Source organism: Orbicella franksi, chromosome 1 (assembly GCF_964199315.1).
Source record: "Orbicella franksi chromosome 1, jaOrbFran1.1, whole genome shotgun sequence".
Classification (NCBI taxonomy): domain Eukaryota; kingdom Metazoa; phylum Cnidaria; class Anthozoa; order Scleractinia; family Merulinidae; genus Orbicella; species Orbicella franksi.
Window position 1 is genome coordinate 37,063,474 of NC_138145.1, and position 18,105 is coordinate 37,081,578.

The window sequence follows — 18,105 nt, forward strand, 5'->3', positions numbered from 1 at the left end:
TGCCATGTCCTTATCTCCTAACCATTCAATTTTGAAGTCCACAATAATAATGTGGACTGACAGTGAAAAAAAACAAATAATAATGGCAATCAAACCTATTATCCTTGCTACTAATTTCATCTTGGGTTGCTCTCCCCTCCAAAAAAAACTTGAATGCCTGTTTTGGTCATTTTAAATAGGATATATTAGGTTCATCTAGGACTCAAAAGTCAACTTGAAATTCAACCAACTTTCTATTTTAGTACTGCTAAGTTTCAAGATGTTTTCTCCGTTCAATCTGTATCTTTCAAACAGTAGCAATAACAAATGCTTTTCAATGAAAGACAAAAAACCAGAAAGAAACTGACCTCTTGGGAAACTTCTTTTACGTTACTGGTATTCAGAGTGTTCAAGTAATGTCTATGACTCATATTGTTTGATATAAAGTTTATTGCTCCTTCACACATCTACAAATAAGACAATAGTCAGGATTCGCTTGTTTTGTTTTATCTTGCACAACATAAACAGCCTAATCACATTGTTAGTCCTTGTCATCAACTGAATGTCTTTCCCTGACTAGTGATCATAATATAAAAGAAAAACCATTACGTACAATTTCTTTCAAGTAAGTTACTGGTATCAAACTACTTAACAACTAAAATAAGAGAAATTTTTTCCAGTACCAGTGTTTTACTTTTTGGATTTTCTGAACAAACAAGGAATTGCGACTATCTTATTACAGTCCATCTCTGATTAAAGTAGTGGTTGAAAAGAATTTTAGCATATAAAAATTTTAATTTAGATGCAAGCCTGTAAAACAAATCACCAAGTTACGTTATAAAGAATGATTATTGATTTTTTTCTGGGCATATTTGGATTCACAAATATGATAATGTGACATAATTATTTTTTAAGTTAGGAAGAATAAATTTGTAATAATTTCATGATGACTCTTTCTCGTTTTCGTTTCCTTCTGATTCTGTTGTGTCAACTTCGTCCACTGTGAGTTCCATGTTGCTCATGTCTTCGACGGACACAATTTGGGGGATAATCCACTGAATGGGACGAGAGGAGAGGAGGTAGGTTGTCATGACTTGTGGGGGAACAAAGACGTGGCCAACAAGTCTGTCCTTTGCATCGGAAATCGGTTGAACAGCCTTCATCATCACATTTCCAACAGCAGCAGGCATGTCAGAGATGGAGTGAGCCTAAAAATATCAATGTTAATGTCAATCACAGTTGTATACAGGACACATTACAACTACAATTTACTACTTCACTGTAGGGTTCTAGGTACAAATTATGATCTTTATCCACTTCAAAGTATTTAAGTTGCATTTGGATCTGATTATTTCAAAGCTGTTGGTGATCACAATGCTTCACTTCACAGCCAATGAAAATCACAGTTAGAATTTCACTATTCCCACAGCTAGAATTTCACTACCAAAGCAGCTGAAAACACTGTGATATGACAAGTTTAAAGTTTCAGTCACACTTCATGAGCTAGTCCTAAGGACATGCCGTACATAACCGCAAGATTAATAAAATTTAACAAGCTCCACACATTAGTATACAGTTTTCAAGGTATCTCCATGAGGGAAAAAACTTGTCGAGTTCACATCCAACATACACATGGACCCCTGTAAACTGTCACAAGAAAGTCTACTTTGTGTAAACTTGTCCTTTTGTAGGCAAAAAAACTGAAAAGTGATCTTATGTCTTATGAATATCACAGATGTGCTTGTGATTGACTCCCAACGCAAGCAAGGTCACATTAAAACATGTTGAGTTCTGAACGCAAACAAAATTATTTTGAATTTAAAATGCTTATTATTGTTTGCATATCATGGAGCAGTACTGCACAAGTGAGGATCGAACATAAATCCCGAACTCAAAACCACTGACCGTTCAACAGTTTTTTTTATAAGATGCTCATCCAAATTGATTTGGAGGAGCAGATCATTGTCTATAGTTGCCCTTCGAGGACAAATTAACAGTTATTTGAAAAACAAGGTATACCAAAAATTATGAAAAAAGATACAAATTATGTAAGTCACCCTCAAAAAACACCTTGATAAAAACTTCAGGGCAAGATGAAAAAAAAGGAGAGAAAAATTCTTATAATACTTCCATATCTATGTTCTGATCATCTTTAATTATTTTTATACATGTCAAAGCATGTTTTTAGAGGGTATCAGACTTCATTCACCACAGATTGGTACCTTTGTACCTTCACTATAAATTTAATGAATGAAAATTTGCAGTTGAAAAATGTTGCCAATTCTATGACACATCTGTACTCTGCACACTAGGAAAGACAAACTTGGAAGAACAATTTAATAAGTATGACCACAAACACAATTCAAATTTTACCTCAGTAAGAGCAAAAACCAACTCCTTTGCCGAGACGATGACTTCTCCTGTGAGTCCAAGGGCCATGTTGGGGATGTACATGGATGCACTGTACACCTTTTTGCTGGCATCAGTCGTCTTTCCAATCAAGGCAGATACCTGTTCCTGTAAACTGCTAACCTGTTAAACAGGAATTACATTCAGATCAGTATAAAACAGGATGTGCTTGACACTGAACTCTTCGGTGGTGCAACCTGATGTCTCAGTCTGAATAAAATCTGAGAGAGTAGCAATACAAAGTCTTAAGATGTTCACGTACATGTAACTATAGATAAGAATGCATCACTCTAGCCCAATCAAGTATGGCATTTACTCAAACCCTGTGCATACCGTATCAACACTGAACTTGACTGGCCCGTAGGACATAAGCGTTGTCTTTCCTCTGTTTTTGTAATGCTTCAGCTTCCTCCTTCCTCTGCGCAAAACCATTCTTTTCAGGTTCTGGGCTCTAACTATGGCTCCTTTAGAGGCATCTTCATCAGCAGTTTCCAGTTCTTTCATGTCTTCATCACAGTTACCGTCAGTTGGCAGTGCTACCTCAGCAACAACTTCAGTGATGTTCAACATCCCATCTGTAGTAGCAACCATCATCTTGACAACAGAGCTATTCTGTACTTTATTGTAGTACTCGGATGCCGTGTTTGTGACAGTTGACTTGATCTAGGAAAGCAATGATATTTAAGATAAAATGTTACGGTAAACTTCTGAATTGGCAAGATCCAAGCAAGAAATCTGCAGCACTCCCAAATAATCATGGCTTTTAAGTTTCTAGACTGCAACTTTTAGTCTTCAAAATAAAATGTTTAACTCAACTATTAGTTTACAGTTAACATATCCTTTAAGGAAGTTCCTTTCCATTTTCTTTCTCGGTTCTGTAACAAACTGGTAACTTCAATTCCACTCAGAAAACATTTCAGCCAGTTTTGACGAATTTTAAAATGGTTGAGAAAGATGTTCTCAGAATAAAGTTTCAGCACAAACATCAGCCACTTGTAACCCCCAAAATAGATGTGTGTTGCATGTAGGAAAGGAAGTAAGCCAAGACATCTTACCTCAGTGGGGGTCTTGGTGATGATGGGGCATTTCTCCTCAACCTTGGCCAGAGTCTCTGATGCAACACGGTCAATGGTTGCAGCTGTAATAAGAAGATATAAAGAATTATATACACGTATATTTTATAGAAAGAATCAGCCAACACAAAATCCTTTTACTAACTCAGTGGACTCCCAATTTTTCAAACCACTGAGGGGTACATAAATGGGTTAGCTTCAGTGTTGAAAATTTGGGAGGTTCGAAAAATCAAGGGTACATTTCTCCCAATACTTTTGCCAAGGGAACAAAATATTGCTTCAAATAATTGGGAGGTTCGAAAAATCACAGGTTCAAGAAAAAGGGATACCACTGTGATTAAAATACAAAAATTGGAGGGAAAACAAAATTTTGGTTCAATGTTTGGGTGAAATTCAGTTGACCAGGATGGCAGACCAATTCCCGACAGTACCTGATCACAGGGCACAGACACTGTCCAATTACATGCATGAAAACTATCCAGTTACACTGATATGAAGCCAAGACCGCCCCAAACCCAATGAAAAGGGATTATATTTTGCACGTAGAAACACGAGGAAACTCGCAGTCAAATCATAGATTTTATCAATCGACTTTTAATGAACAATTTCTGTGAGATTTCCCTATAACTCCCAACCACTTGCGATCAATGTAGCATACTTCTGTCGAAAACCGTAACTAACGGAAAGATAAACAACGGCACAAAGCGTAAGGGTCGTGATCAAAGTTCAAGAACTCGTCGATAGCGATATAGATACGAACAAGATGTGCCTCATAAACAAAGGTATTTTTGACGAAAATTCACTGCAACATTTGTGTAAGACGACAAATAAATTAGCGAATCTGTCAAATTAAGTTCGTCACGGTGAAAACAATGGACGAAAAAAAAAAACTACCACGAAACCAACGCGTGCTCAATCGATCAAACTTTAGCTTATAAAATGTCGCAAGCTAATTTAAGAATACGTGCTCGAAATCAAAACAAATTTTCGCTGTCGACACTTACCAGCGCATTCAACTGTTCCAACGATGGGTTTAGACAGTGAATAGGTGTTTGCTGCTTCTATTATGGGCTTGGTGGCAGCATTCGCCATCTGAATCGTGCTTTCACCAGCATTACAAGCCATTCTGGTCACCGAATTTCGTTCTTTCACTGCATTGTAAATTTCAGTGAGTTGACCGACGGCAGCCCTTGCTACGGGCAGGTCCCAAAAACGAGTCGTGAAAGACTTGTTATCTGCTTCAAGAGTCATCGCGACTTCAGAGGCCATGTTTCTTAGTCAAGTTTAAGATTTCCTTGCGATGCCACAACGTTTACCGCTTGCTACTGTAGATCACAAGACTTATCAAACCGATCAGAATACAATCTTTATTGCGAAGAGCGTCGGACTTTGGTCCCGGTAGAGCCGATTAAAATTATCCAATCATAACAGTTGTAATATAAAACACTCTTTCGCATGGGCAATTAGACCAATCAGAAAGTCCGTAATGTTTGTTTCAAATGATGTAATCACCAGTTCCAGAGTACTTCTCGGGCAAAGTTCGTGGGACACCAGTCCCACGTGACTGGACACGACCTCTGCTCTTTTATATTTCAGTATCCTCCTTTCGAAATCTCGAAATGTGTTCACAAATTCTTTATTTATACTTTGGGTGATACCATTTATCCAGTGGCAAGCTCAAGCGGACTTTGTTTTGTAAAAGAGTGCGTGAAAAACGGCCAAAATAGAACATTCATGTGACGACGTGACAAAACCCCCGAAAGGTCATTCAAGGTGAATACCGGAAGTTGTTCTTTGCACTGGTTACGTAACGTTCCAGAAACAAAAGGTTCAAAGATCTCACAGCGGAAGAAATAGCGAACACTCACGGACCAAAATAATCGGATCCTGAAAAAAAAGAAGTATGTAGTTTTTTCGGTATTTTAAATAACACAACATTATCTGAACAGTTCGCTGAGGAGAAAGCCAAAAAATCGTATTTTACTTCTGGTATTAGCGGGGTGTTATGTTTATCAACAGTCAACTCTCGTTACCGCGGACATCACTTCGTGTCCATATTAAACAGCGAGAATAGCCTGGTGTGATGAAAATGACCCATTTCTTGTTGTGAAGTGTCACATATAACGTATATTGCGATAATCTTTTAAAATTTTCATTTTCTTTCAATTTGTGGTACGCACCATTTACAACTTACAAAGGTCTTACATAACACAGGAGCCTTCAGTTGTAAAACGCTTGTATTTACGAGAAATCAAATCTGAAAATCTGTCAACAGTCAATAAACTCCATAATTACACAATTCCACAGGGGACAAAAGTTCTTCGACTTAGTTAGGGCTTTCCACGAATATCACGTAAAATCGCCTTAATATTAGAGAGGTTAAGCATGACGTTTACGGCAAACGGCAAACGGCAAAAATGGAACTTTTGCCGTCTCTCTTCAGTTGTGTGTACAGTAGGGTGAAATTATTTGTATTTGCAATGAATAGTAGGAGAAGGTATTCCATTTTTGTGTGCTTTACTTACGGATTAGAAGAAAAGAACTCAAAATCAAAAGTTATCTTTGCCGTTTGCCGTCTGCCGTTAACGTCATGCTTACCCAACCTCTCTATTGCTCCGGAAATTCTCAAGAAATTTTCTAAATATCACACAAAATTGTCTTACATCTCGAAAAACTGTCTAAATATCTTTTACGTTTGTCGTGAAATTACACCGATTTTAAATCACCTAGGCCAAAAATTTCAAAATTGTATCGCAGTAGGTTTGTGAAAAAAGGATTGTGAAATTCAGATAATTGAGGATAATTTAGGATATTTAATACCTTTCTCGGAAATTTCAAAGTTTCATTATCAACAGCTGTTATCAAAATTTAATAGTCAAGTGACGAGAATACATCATTTATAAAAACAAACAAACGAATAGGGACTTCCAGACTTTCTTAGCCTTGAAAAAAATCGAGGACTGCGGCACGCACATACCGGACGGAAAAAACGAGGAATTAGACTCAAATTTGCGAGACCCAGAGTTTTTGATGGACCATTTGCCACTCCTCCTATAATATTGGACAAAATAGTGCATAGAATGTACTGAACATTTCAATACTAAAGAATAAATTTCAGTCATTGTTACAGTCGGTCGATACATCCAAGCTACTCAAGTTGTCCGCTCCGGAGGGGTATTCCCAGAACAATCGAGTGGGGGTGTGCGCGCCGCTTCCCAAAACCCTTACCCTATTTAGGACTAAAATCTACGATTTTCCTTACGTTACTTATGACCCGCCCAAAAGTTTGATACCCTTTTTAATACAAAACTTGACCCAAATCAATACCCTGTTTCAGACCTTTCGTAGTTCAGACCGATGTTTAGAGGCATTGCGAAGGGACTTTGATCGATAATGACAACATTTTCTCTTGATAATGATGAAAACGTAACTCCTTCTAAGAACATACCTAATTCAAGACTTAAGTGCAAAAACGATACCTAATTGAGACCAAAATCGATACTCTATATCTCTGACCAAAACGGCTGCAAAAAAAAAAAAAAAACTCCTTTAGGGCCGCACATACCTAAAAAGCCCATATCAGGGAGTACCCCCGAAGTTGTCGATTGTAACTAGCCAGTTAGAGAGGAACCGGGATAAAAATATTAGTTTGGGACCGCATGAAGTGTGCTGTTTTCACGATTAACTGTTTTTTTTTTTATTTGGTACACAATGTAATCCGACGTGGATGCGGGACAATTTCAAAAATAGTGGTAGTTTCTTCTATACATTTCTTTGTAGTTTCGGTCAGGGGTGTAGTTTAGAGCGAGCTCTTTGTCAATAGCGGGGTGTCCGCAAGGCGGGAGTGACAAAGTGTCGAGTTCTGTATTTTTTCACCCCATGTGGTAAGACTTCCGCCAGTGGAAACATTCCACCGAAATACCCGGTAATACCTGTTTCAGGCTTTCTATTTTGGGGGGTACCCAAAAAAGAACTGTAAAATGTTTAAAGTGGTACTATGAGGAAAATCGCATCTTTCCTAACGAAGCCATTTTAAAACATAAACAAGTAGCCTGCATGAGAAGAAAAATGCTGTTTACTATTTTCAAATATCTTTTTTCGTTCCTGAGATATTCAAGTTTTTAAAATATGCAAATTAGCAAAGTGATGACATCATACACTCAACCAAATTTTCATCAGATATGATGAAAAAAGATGTCTCAGCCAATTTGTATCAGAAATGTTTGATTCTTTGCAGAAAGATTCTACTAAATTTGCTACGCAATTCGAGCATAACAGTTTTGTTACCATGGCAAGATACTGGGTTCCAGACCTCCTCAATATTAAAGGCATTTCTGGCCACCTTTGGTATTCCATTTTTATATTTGCAAATGGTGCCTCATATGCACGATCCAGCAAGCATATAAATATGTTAGCCCGAGTTTGTGGCCTCGTTTAACGTTTTTCGAGCTGAAAATAACTAACATATTGAAATCAGGTGGGTGGGGACCGGAAAAGAGTGAGTTGCCATGAGAACAGAATTTTTTATAGCCGTAGGTAACGTGTGTTTTCTGTAGAACTATTAGCCTACCAAGTTCCAATGCTCTGCGTTGCAAATTGGTCAAGATAGCTCTATATAAAATACTTGATATAATATTGGGTTGAGTGTATGACATCATCAGTCATGTCATTTGCATATTTACACATTTTTCAAACTTAAATATGTCCGGAACTAATGTAGATATTTGCAAACGGTAAACGGCGTTTTTATTCCTTCGTGGAATTCTATATGATGTACCTAAAAAATCAAGGGGTAAAATTTGATCACAGTACCACTTTAATTAAGCAAGCAACCGGAACGAAGATCCTGCTGGTATACGTAGAACGCCTGACCACAGGTTAGCGTTCGGCTAGCAGAGTGCAGGAGAAACGCGTGCAAGAAGCGCTTTCCCGCCCTGCTCTCCTCTCGACGCCCTGGTCTCCTCTCTCGACGTTTCTTGTACTTTTCCGCCTGGAATGAATGCAGTTTGGGCTGGAAGCGGATCGACACGTAACATTTCCATGTGGCACGCTCGGCTCTCCGCCGGCCATAACTCCGATACGTGAATTACAAATCCAGCCGACTCTCTATGCTATGCCAGCGGCTATAACCCTGTCAACGCTGATCAAGGGTTCCGTCAGTACCTTCTAATCACGTGATGTCTCGTCTTGACTTACTGATTTAGTTCTTCCTCTGCCCATACGGGCAGACTACATTACAAAACAGTCCGTATTTTCGTCCGAATTCACACTTTGTTGTGCGTGGAGAAATCACTGCTTTACTCAGCCATGTAATAATCGAGTAATCGTATGGAAGCCACCAGCTCATATTAAGACTCGTGCAATTTTGCGCCCCACAACGCGGAACAACTGACACACGCTCATGACATGGTACGTGTAGTTCTACATTCCCGTTCCGAGTGCGCACGCCCATGTTTTGACGGCCACGGATTGAAACCATCTTGGCTCGCCGTAGAATCTGAACTTTGTACTTTTAGTTGCTGCGAAATGACCGCAGTTCGTGACGTTTCCAGCCGCGGAATTTCCAGGGAAAATCCCGAATGGATTCCACTGTAAATACTTTTTAAAAAACATTTACATTTGCCAGAAGACAATTTAAGCTAAAAAAAATCGTCCTTAGATCATAGAGCAAAATACAGACCTTTCTTTTGGCATGAAGGCAACTGACCTTTTTGAAAATTATACAAGGTTACTATTACAAGGCAAATTGCATCGGGAAATGTTTCGGTCATGAGCTCCTGGTTTCAGTAATATGAGGGTCCCCAATAGGTTTGGCGGGATGCGAGATTTGGCTTTTTTTTCGCCGTGATATTCCAGATTTGAGCTGAAAACAGGGGCGGGAAGCGGGAATTACAATTACGAGCGGGAGCGGGATTTCGTGTTTTTATGGGGTTGGGATGCGATATTCGCAAGGGGAACAGACCAGCGCAAAAACCGCAAGTTGGGCAGAAATGAACCTTTTGTGCGTATAGCTGTGTCAGGTTTCAAGTAATGAGTGGCAACGGCTCTGTACCCTGTCAGGTTCGGTCAAACGCAGCCATTATCGCTTGACTAAGTTAGTATCGTGAGACTGTACGAAGTCTTTGAGTCCTATTGCGATCCTCTGACATCAATGACATCCATCCATTTCCCACATTTTCGACGTTTGCGAACGTAATCTTGACCTTCCCCCGTCCCCGGCCCGGCCTTTCTAGTTTTTCTAGTCATTCGACCTTTTCTAGAGCGCTTGTCTTGGCCAGGATGGCCACATTGGGTGGCGGTGATAATGATTTACCGAACGAAGTATGAGACGTTATAAACTGCGTCGCAATATATTACGAAAAGTATGTGCGAGCGGGAATGCCTTCATTCGGAAAGAAAAGTTCTGAGCCCAGATTTCAAGGAAAGTGAAGACGCTGAAAGCTCTGAAAGAAACTGTCAGGTGTGTTTACGGGCCATCCCTGAATATGATAATGAAAAATCATTTTCTTTCACTGATACGTAGCCAAAAGAAAACAAAACAGTAAACAGTTTACAGAAAGAAACGTTATAATCATTTGTGCTTACCTATCTGCTACCTATTAAATCTTTCTGATATTTTATGCGATATCCATTTTTAAAAAGTTTCTGTGTTAATAATTAAATTAATTATTAATTTACAAAATTAATAATTAACGCAGAAACGTCTTTGAAAAGTAGGCGGGATCGTGATTTCCAGGCAAAAAAGGGCGGGATGGTGGGATTAACAGCGAATAAAACGTTGTCTGTCCATTTTAAAGTGATACTTTTTGGGGTCAAATAAAGCTTGAGCCAAGCCCAGACTTTAAATATGTTTTACAATAATCAAAATAAATTTTTAACTTTTTTTGACCTTGAAAATAAATTTCTAACTTTTTAAAACAATGGCAATTGTTTCAAACATTTCTTTTAACCATAAGGAAAATAAAGTAATCGCTAGCCGTCAAAATGCCAAAATATTGAGACCCTCCAAAATAACAGGTGATTGTGGCGTTTTAAATTTCTCAGACGCAGTTTGGACGGAAAACATTCGGTGCCATTTCAGTGTGACAAGGCCTAAAAAATGTTGTTTTGTCGCCTGAATAAAAAAGTGTTTGCTGCCGCATAATTTAGAGTAAAACATTCCGCGTGCATCCCATGGTGAATATGCAAATTGCTCAACTCGCAAAACGATTTTAAAGGTGCCGAGCAGTGAAGTTGTTCGGTTCACGCCTTCTTGCCGAGGGAACGGCCGTCATGGAAGGCGAAGAGAGCAAACACGTCCCTGAAAGCGAAATTATCAGGTCTCCTTTACAAATGCCGGGAGTTTTCAACCGTCTGGTTGAATTACCGATTGTCAAATCAACATGTGGTCGAGTAACGGGCATATACGACCTCGCCAAAGAAAAGAGTAAAGTCGCCATGATCGGTTTGAGCGCAACTGAAGTGTCGTTGAAGGCGGTCGGGGCCGCTGTGAAGGTTACATACACTGCTTTGCCTTCGTCTGGTTTGGTTGGGAGTCTGAAAGGCAGCTTTGAAAAGAAAGGTAAGCCCCTACAAAATCCCGGCTGTAAGGTGTAGGCCATTCTTGAAACTCGCACCTGATGAAGCATGTGACAAGATACTAATCTCTTAAAAGACGTCGTGAAAACTTTTAAGAAGAGTAAAATGTTAAGACGAGTAAACTTATTTCAAGATGAGTACTGAAGTTTTAAGAGCACTCTCTATATTATCTATTTAGTAGTTGTTTATAAATCGAAGACATCTGAATTCGGTTTCTGATTTTAACTTAGTTAATGTTGAATTGGACAAGCAAGTATTGACGGCTATTGTCAGTATTCCCATTCATGACAAACAACGTAATTTTTGTACTCTAGTTAGATATTATATTAAGACCAGTAAATTGCCCATTTTGACAGATTGCTAAAGCGCGGACTTCACCCGGTGCACCCGCGCGCGCGTAGCTAGAGAACCAAATCTAATTCATGAATACCGTGCATATATTAAGCAAGGCCCAAAGAGGTCGAATTTCTTTGCCTCCTGATGGTGGTCGGTAGAACAACAGTGACTTCATTGTAAGCTGAACTGTAGGTTAGAAAAAGACTTTGAGAAAAGAAAGAGGCGAACAAGAGACTTACTTAGCCTCTGTATCAAAATGAGTCTCGTAAGGTAGAACTGACCCTTCACAAGGCTCGGTGCACATACAGACAGGCACCAGCATAAGCAAGCGGGACACAACAACATAAACACAAGGGAAAACGCAGGCTCATAATAAACAACAACAGCTCGATTCTCTTAAAGAGAACGTGTATCCCGGCCTGACGACGAGACATGCTAATTCTTGTACTTACGCTTAAACTTTTGCGTCGGTAGAAATAACCCGCCCTCACATGAAAATGATAATTCACTAGGCTCGTATTCAAAAGAAAAGCCATTTCCTCTTTATACATGTGACCCAGTCTTATTGGTAACATGTTCTATCATCACTTGAACAGTTTCTCAAGTTGATAACATGGCTTGCAACGGACTGCAGTTCTTGGAGAACAAATGGCCAGAGGTAAAAGACTGCACAGGCAAGGTACGTAAGGACGCTAACTTTCTGGGGAAAATTTAAAATGATTGATCTGACACAATAAAAACAAGACGGTAAGCTGTCCTTTGATTGTGCTTGCTGTTTCAAATTCGGTTAAATGTTATCGGTAAAGCATTTGCTGTTAGAGTGGTTTTCAATTGAGTGCCGAAAGACCAAAACCATAGTTATCACTCTGGCCAAACACATAAGACACAAGCAATCCGATGAACCAATCAAAACTCGAAGAAAATATTTGCAGCTGACGCGAAGCGCGGGAAAACGCTAGCGAACGAGTCACGATTAGTGTTGGTTTTACTTCTGATTGGATGACAGAGTTGCACGAGCTTTTTAAACCAATCATGTAGTTTGGTAATACAAAACCATAGTATATGCAAATTACTTTGGACACGAGTGAAAGCCTCCCAAGTGTAATAAAAACAAGGGGAACGTATTTCGTCGAGTTTCATGATGGTGCTTAAGTTACACGCAATTAATTATTGGCGCGCCTGGAATGCCACTCATAAATCAGACCTTGTTTACTTAGTGGCCTACCTTGTCTATTTTGTCAGATTGTGGCGGCCGGAAACGCAAAGCTCGAGCAATCTGACGTTCTGGAGGTATTACTTACTGTGACAGAAGCAGCAGTTGATTACTTCAACCCACCCCGGCGAAAACCAAAAGACGTTGAGAAGGATGGCCCCCCGATTATTCAAACCAAGGTCGATCGAATCCGGGCGATTATTAATAGCTTCGTGGATGGAGGAGAAAAGGTACGGACGGGACTGAAAAGCGTTTAGAATGCATGCTTTAGTTCCATGTAAATTATATTTGAGTAAATGTGTACGCGAGATATGCTGGATCTCTCATACAGTGTCCGTCCCTCTATCTCCAGGTACTCCTTGTCGCAGCCTCGGTTCCATTGCGAGTCACGCTGGCTGGATTTAATGGCGCCAAAACAGTGGCTCTGTGGTCTTTGGATACCACAAAGAGCGTGCTACACCATTTACCGGTAAAAACCTGCCTCAACGTTTTCATAAATACAGTTATAAGTTCTGGCAAGACCTGGCAAGACAGAATGAAGGGTAGAGAGTTGATCCCCCATATAGGCCTTATTCTTCGGGTAATCCTTCTCAAGTTATTTTAGACATGCTTCCCAGGTCTTCCCCCTATAATGTTAACACGCGTGTTGCGTGGATGTCTTCGTGGATGATGAAAATGCTGTCCACTTGAGAATACCCTTGGCCAGTCTCCCAGGTCTACACGGTCAATTGATTTCGGTGACGTGTCCAAAACGAACGGCTCACACTTAAATTTTCGCTCCAGACCACTTGACCCGAAACCACCGACCGCGGCGAAATATTGAGGCCTAGGAACTAGGCAAAGAAAACCCCGCATCATCGGATGCCATCGAGAGTGATCTCAAAATAACTTGAGGGGGGTTTCCTTGGGAATAAAACCTATGTACTCTCCCTCTCATCTCCTCTTGGTTCTCAACTGGCCCAGAGCTTAACTAGAGTGTAGTTTTAGCAAAATGTTACCTGGAATACCGTGAATAATCAGTTGCTAGTCACTTTTAAGCTGATCAATTTTATTTTGTGAATAACTGGCCGTCTAAGGAACAAATAACTGTGGTTCTCACGTTAATTTAAAAAAAAATGAATATTTTAAATAATGCAAGGACCACAGTCGCCAAACAATTAATAATGAAGGCTTTTCCAAAATTCTAGGTAGTGGACAAAATGTTAGCAGCCCTCTTCGACCGTAGCGATAATGACAAAGTTTTCTTCTCTCCAGTGGTCCTGGATGATGGAAGGGTATGTTAACAACAACTCTTTCACGGTAACAACGAAAAAAAATCACGAGAGCAAAACAAAAAAGCCCATTTCCGAGTTGCCTTGAGCCTCGCTTTCAATGTGAAAATGAGTTTAATTTGCATGTGAAGGAAATCTCGTTTTCATATGAAGGCATGGACACCAAGACTCGTTTTGAGAAAGACGCTAAGGGTAATTCAGAAATGGCCTATTATAGGTCGGCGAAGCCACATGAACGCTTCTTAATAACGAGAGGTCTGGGGTGAGTCTCGTCTCGTTTTCGCTTTTGGGATCTTTACTAAGGAGTGGACAATATGGAATGAACTAAATCGACGAGCAACAAATTCAACTCCATTTTCTTATTTAACTGTAGAAAATAAAAAAAAAGGCGTTTGTACTGATTTATCGCTTTTCACGAGTTTTTTTCAGTCAATGATGTTGTCGTATGCTTATTCCGACAGGAGGTCCTGGGCCGGAAGCAAAAGCCTCGGAGATCTACTCGTTATAAACCAAAAGGCGACTACCACCGAATCATTGAAGCTTCGGAACCATTTCCGGTTTCTCCCGAGCGGAAGCGGAAGTTCGACAAGGAAGACGGCGAGGAAACATTGACAGTGGAGCTTATCAGTGTTCCCCAGGACTACGCTTCCGATGAAGATCCCGATTACGTTCCGGATCCCGACGAACAAGAGGATAGCGACTCATTGGAAGACAACGGCGACGACGACAATACCGAATATGAGAACGAGGGTGACGAACAGGACGAAGGCCAGGGGGCGAAGATTTCCGACGTAACCGAAGAGAAGGCAAAGGCAACTTCCTCGCTTAAAGTGGCCCCTTTAAAAGAAGCCGGTGTAGTCCAAGGAGAGGGAAGGGTTTTCAACAAGACCCCAACCAAAGGAGGCGAGCTAAGCCCAGGTGTACAGAACATGGTGGAAAAAATTGAAGTTAAAATGGGTTCTGCTCCACAGAAAACCGAAAATGTTCCTGCGAAGGAGGTTGCGAAAACAGGCGTGGTCAACGAAGAGGGAAAGCATTCCAACAAGACCCAAACCAAAGTCAGCGAGCTCAGCCAAGGAGTAAAGAACTTGGTAGAGAAGATGAAAGTTAAGGGTTCTACTCCACCGAAGACTGAAAATGTTTCCGCGAAGGAGGATGCGAAAACAGGGGCAGTCAATGGAGAGGGGAAGGTTTCACACAAATCTCAAACCAAAGCCAGCGAGCAAAGCCAAAGTGTCCAGAACAAGGGAGAGAAGACTGATGTAAAGATGCCTGCTTCAAAGAAAACCGAAAATGTTTCTCTTAAGACCGCGCTGCGAAAACAGGCGGAACAATTAACATTGATGGAAGGAAAGTAGTGTAAAGACGATGCTTCTCCGTAATAATTGATTTCCATCAATCAGCCTAGCTAATGCAGTTGAAACCCTTTAGAAGAGACTGTAGTAAGCAAAATTGATTAAAGTTGCATTTCAAAAGATACGGGCTTCTGAGATTTAAAAAGATATTTTTTCTGGGGTGGTTCTGCAGTCAACGAAGTGTTCCGGATATTTTTCCTTAGACTGTTTCCATTCTGTTTTTCACACGAAGATCAGGGGCTCGTTTCTCGAAAGCCCCGAAAACTTTTCGGGCCCGTAAAACCATAGCAAAATCTCGAACCTTAAGATTACAGAGCTGTTTTATTCACATATTCTTAATATGAGCAGAGGTTCCCTTCATACAAGAAGTTTCAGACGCATATACTTCTCCGTTTTTAGATACAGATGAACTGAAAATGGCTTTACGGGCCCGAAAAGTTTCCGAGGCTTTCGAGAAACGGACCCCAGGAAGGAAGTTACAGGGTGAGGGCTTTTAGACGAGAAGAGACTGAGACAAAAACAAGGTCCATACCCCTCTCGTTCTCATAGCTGCCTGTCAATCTCTGCCGGCGGGATCTCGGCCAGAAGAAAAAGAAGCTCTGCAGACACCTGATTTGACTGGCTAGATTCATGGACTGAGATTTTCACTACTGTGATTCAACACTGTTGTCTCTTAGTGATTTCTAGCTTGACTGTGACTTTAAGGCAAGTTTCCTTTAGGCCCCTACCCTTCCCATATGATGTTAAATGCCCCACCCCAATAACAACTGCTGCCGTCAAATTCCCCCCCCCTCCCCATGACACAACTCAAGAAGTTGTCAAATAACCTGGGGTATACCCCGGGGGATGTTGGTGTCCTAATTGATCGATGCGCGAATGCTGTGATGCAACGCCGTCGAGTTGCTCGATCACTTCTGTTCAGCAAAATTATTATGGCGTTGGAAATAAAACAAAATAAGTTTCACGGATAACTAGCTACGGCTCTGTGAAGCTCATCTTTTCAGTATGGAAATGTGATAAGCTTGTTAAAATACAAGGTTTTGCAAAGTTTAAAAAATTCTGTTGGTAGGGTTTAAAACAATTTCAAGCTTTCAAAACTTAAGGTGGTTCTGAGCCGTCCTTACAGCATTTACTTTAAACTTTGCAAAACGGCGTATCTTAACATGCGTATTAGAAAAAGCGATTTAAAAAACTCCGCGTCTCTATATTTACAAACAACGACTTTTAGACGATACTTTTTGATATTAATCGAATAGGGTAAATTCAAATTTAGCCAATTGCAACTAGAAATATCAGAAGTTTACTTAACGTTTTTTACTGTTAAGGGTGAGAACAGTAGTGTGCAGAAATATCATGCCATGTTTCATTAATTTCTTTTAGCTTGCAAACAGGTGATCAAACATGATGCATATTTTTACCTCAAATTTCAGTACTTTTCATTGTTTAACAATTCTATTGACATTTCTCCAAGACAAAAGACAGTTGAACCAAATTAAACCTCACCTTGCTGTATCTTTCTTGAAGTCAATTTTGCGTGCGTGACTCTTGTAACAACTGGAGGTATTCCATAAAAGATTACGTAATATTTTAGCCAATCACGGCCAGCTACGGAGCTTAAAACGTGTGTGCCACCTGCACTAATAAAAAAGTACAAAAGTGAAAAAATTCAGCGCGAACTTGCACTCACTAGTGGATCTATAGATTGAAATGGCGTATAAAAAGATTTCAAATCAAGAAACGTACGACTATATGTTCAAAGTCTTACTGCTTGGAGATGCCGGTGTTGGAAAAACAAGTCTTATGTGGAGATTTTCAGATGATGTGTTCAATCATACATATATTTCCACCATTGGGATTGATTTCAAGTTACGCACCATCGAAGTACAAGGACAGAAAGTACGCCTGCAAGTCTGGGATACAGCGGGCCAGGAAAGATTTCACGCGATTAGCGTGTCTTACTACAGAACAGCTGCAGGAATCATGCTTGTTTACGACATCACGCGCCGGCGATCGTTCGAGAACATAGCTAAGTGGTTAAGGAAAATTGATGAACATGCTAAGGAAGACGTCATCAAACTGCTTATAGGAAACAAGTGCGATATGGAACAGCCAAGAGCTGTTATGCGTGAGGAAGGAGAGAAGCTGGCCGATGAATACGACATGGCTTTCTTTGAAACCAGCGCCAAGGAAAACGAAAGCATCAATGAAGCGTTTGAGTGCATTGTGGAGGAAATTATGAAAAGATTCGTGCCAGGATGGGGTTTAAAAGAGAAAGACAAGCCCACGAAAGACGCTGTAGTGGAAATTAAGAAGAAAAGTCGCTTTGCCAAAAACAAGGAGAAAAAGTGCTGTTAAGAAAGTCTTTCATATTGACTATATTACTGACAGATAGATAATATTTTCCAAATTAACTTTATTACAGTTGGCATGAAGGGTTGTATTTCGGTTTCTTGCAGAGGCGAAAGATCACACACTTATTTCTACCTCACGCTGTTTTGTTTACATTTCCTTTCGAGACAGGTACCTAATTAATATTTTAGGTGTAGAAATACAACAGTTCTTGCATATCCAAATTAAAATATATTTAGGTACAAGTCTGTATTAGATACACTGAACGCCGATAAGTTACTTTCTAACGTTCGTATTTAGATAATAATAGCTGGTAGCTCAAATAAAAAAGAATTACTTTAATAGCGTGGAAAACGTAAATGGTTAAGAACGTAATGTTAAATAAACAGAAATCTCCCCTTTCCCCACCGTTAGAGGGGGTACTAGCTCATTACAGATTTTAAATTGGGTTGTTGCTCAGAAACCCATAATTAGTAATTGCACTGGCGAAAAGCCACGTGCTGAATACTGAATCTTTAGTAGACAGATCAGCAGAAATTTAG

General features: G+C 40.0%; 2 protein-coding genes and 1 pseudogene across 3 annotated transcripts; 2 read left to right on the forward strand and 1 right to left on the reverse strand.

Annotated features, from left to right (window-relative positions):
• Positions 1-411: 411 nt before the first annotated feature.
• Positions 412-4,819, reverse strand: LOC145461675 (uncharacterized). Its single transcript, XM_081445663.1, has 5 exons — positions 4,466-4,819; positions 3,444-3,526; positions 2,722-3,051; positions 2,353-2,511; positions 412-1,187 (listed from the first exon to the last, which is right to left on the reverse strand). The coding sequence occupies exons 1-5, from the start codon at positions 4,728-4,730 to the stop codon at positions 921-923; spliced, it is 1,104 nt and encodes a 367-aa protein (XP_081301789.1). The 5' UTR covers positions 4,731-4,819; the 3' UTR covers positions 412-920.
• Positions 4,820-10,633: 5,814 nt separating this feature from the next.
• Positions 10,634-15,326, forward strand: LOC145461607 (uncharacterized). 2 transcript variants are annotated; one of them, XM_081445658.1, is made up of 6 exons: positions 10,634-11,022; positions 11,972-12,054; positions 12,618-12,818; positions 12,941-13,057; positions 13,776-13,862; positions 14,321-15,326. In XM_081445658.1, exons 1-6 carry the CDS (start codon positions 10,734-10,736, stop codon positions 15,215-15,217), a joined length of 1,674 nt encoding a protein of 557 aa, XP_081301784.1. In that variant the 5' UTR covers positions 10,634-10,733; the 3' UTR covers positions 15,218-15,326. The 2 variants fall into 2 exon arrangements, with proteins under 2 accessions (XP_081301784.1, XP_081301785.1); XM_081445659.1 differs by lacking the exon at positions 13,776-13,862 and having other exon boundaries at positions 10,639-11,022.
• A 1,226-nt stretch (positions 15,327-16,552) lies between these two features.
• Positions 16,553-18,036, forward strand: LOC145461790 (ras-related protein Rab-10 pseudogene; annotated as a pseudogene).
• Positions 18,037-18,105: the final 69 nt, after the last annotated feature.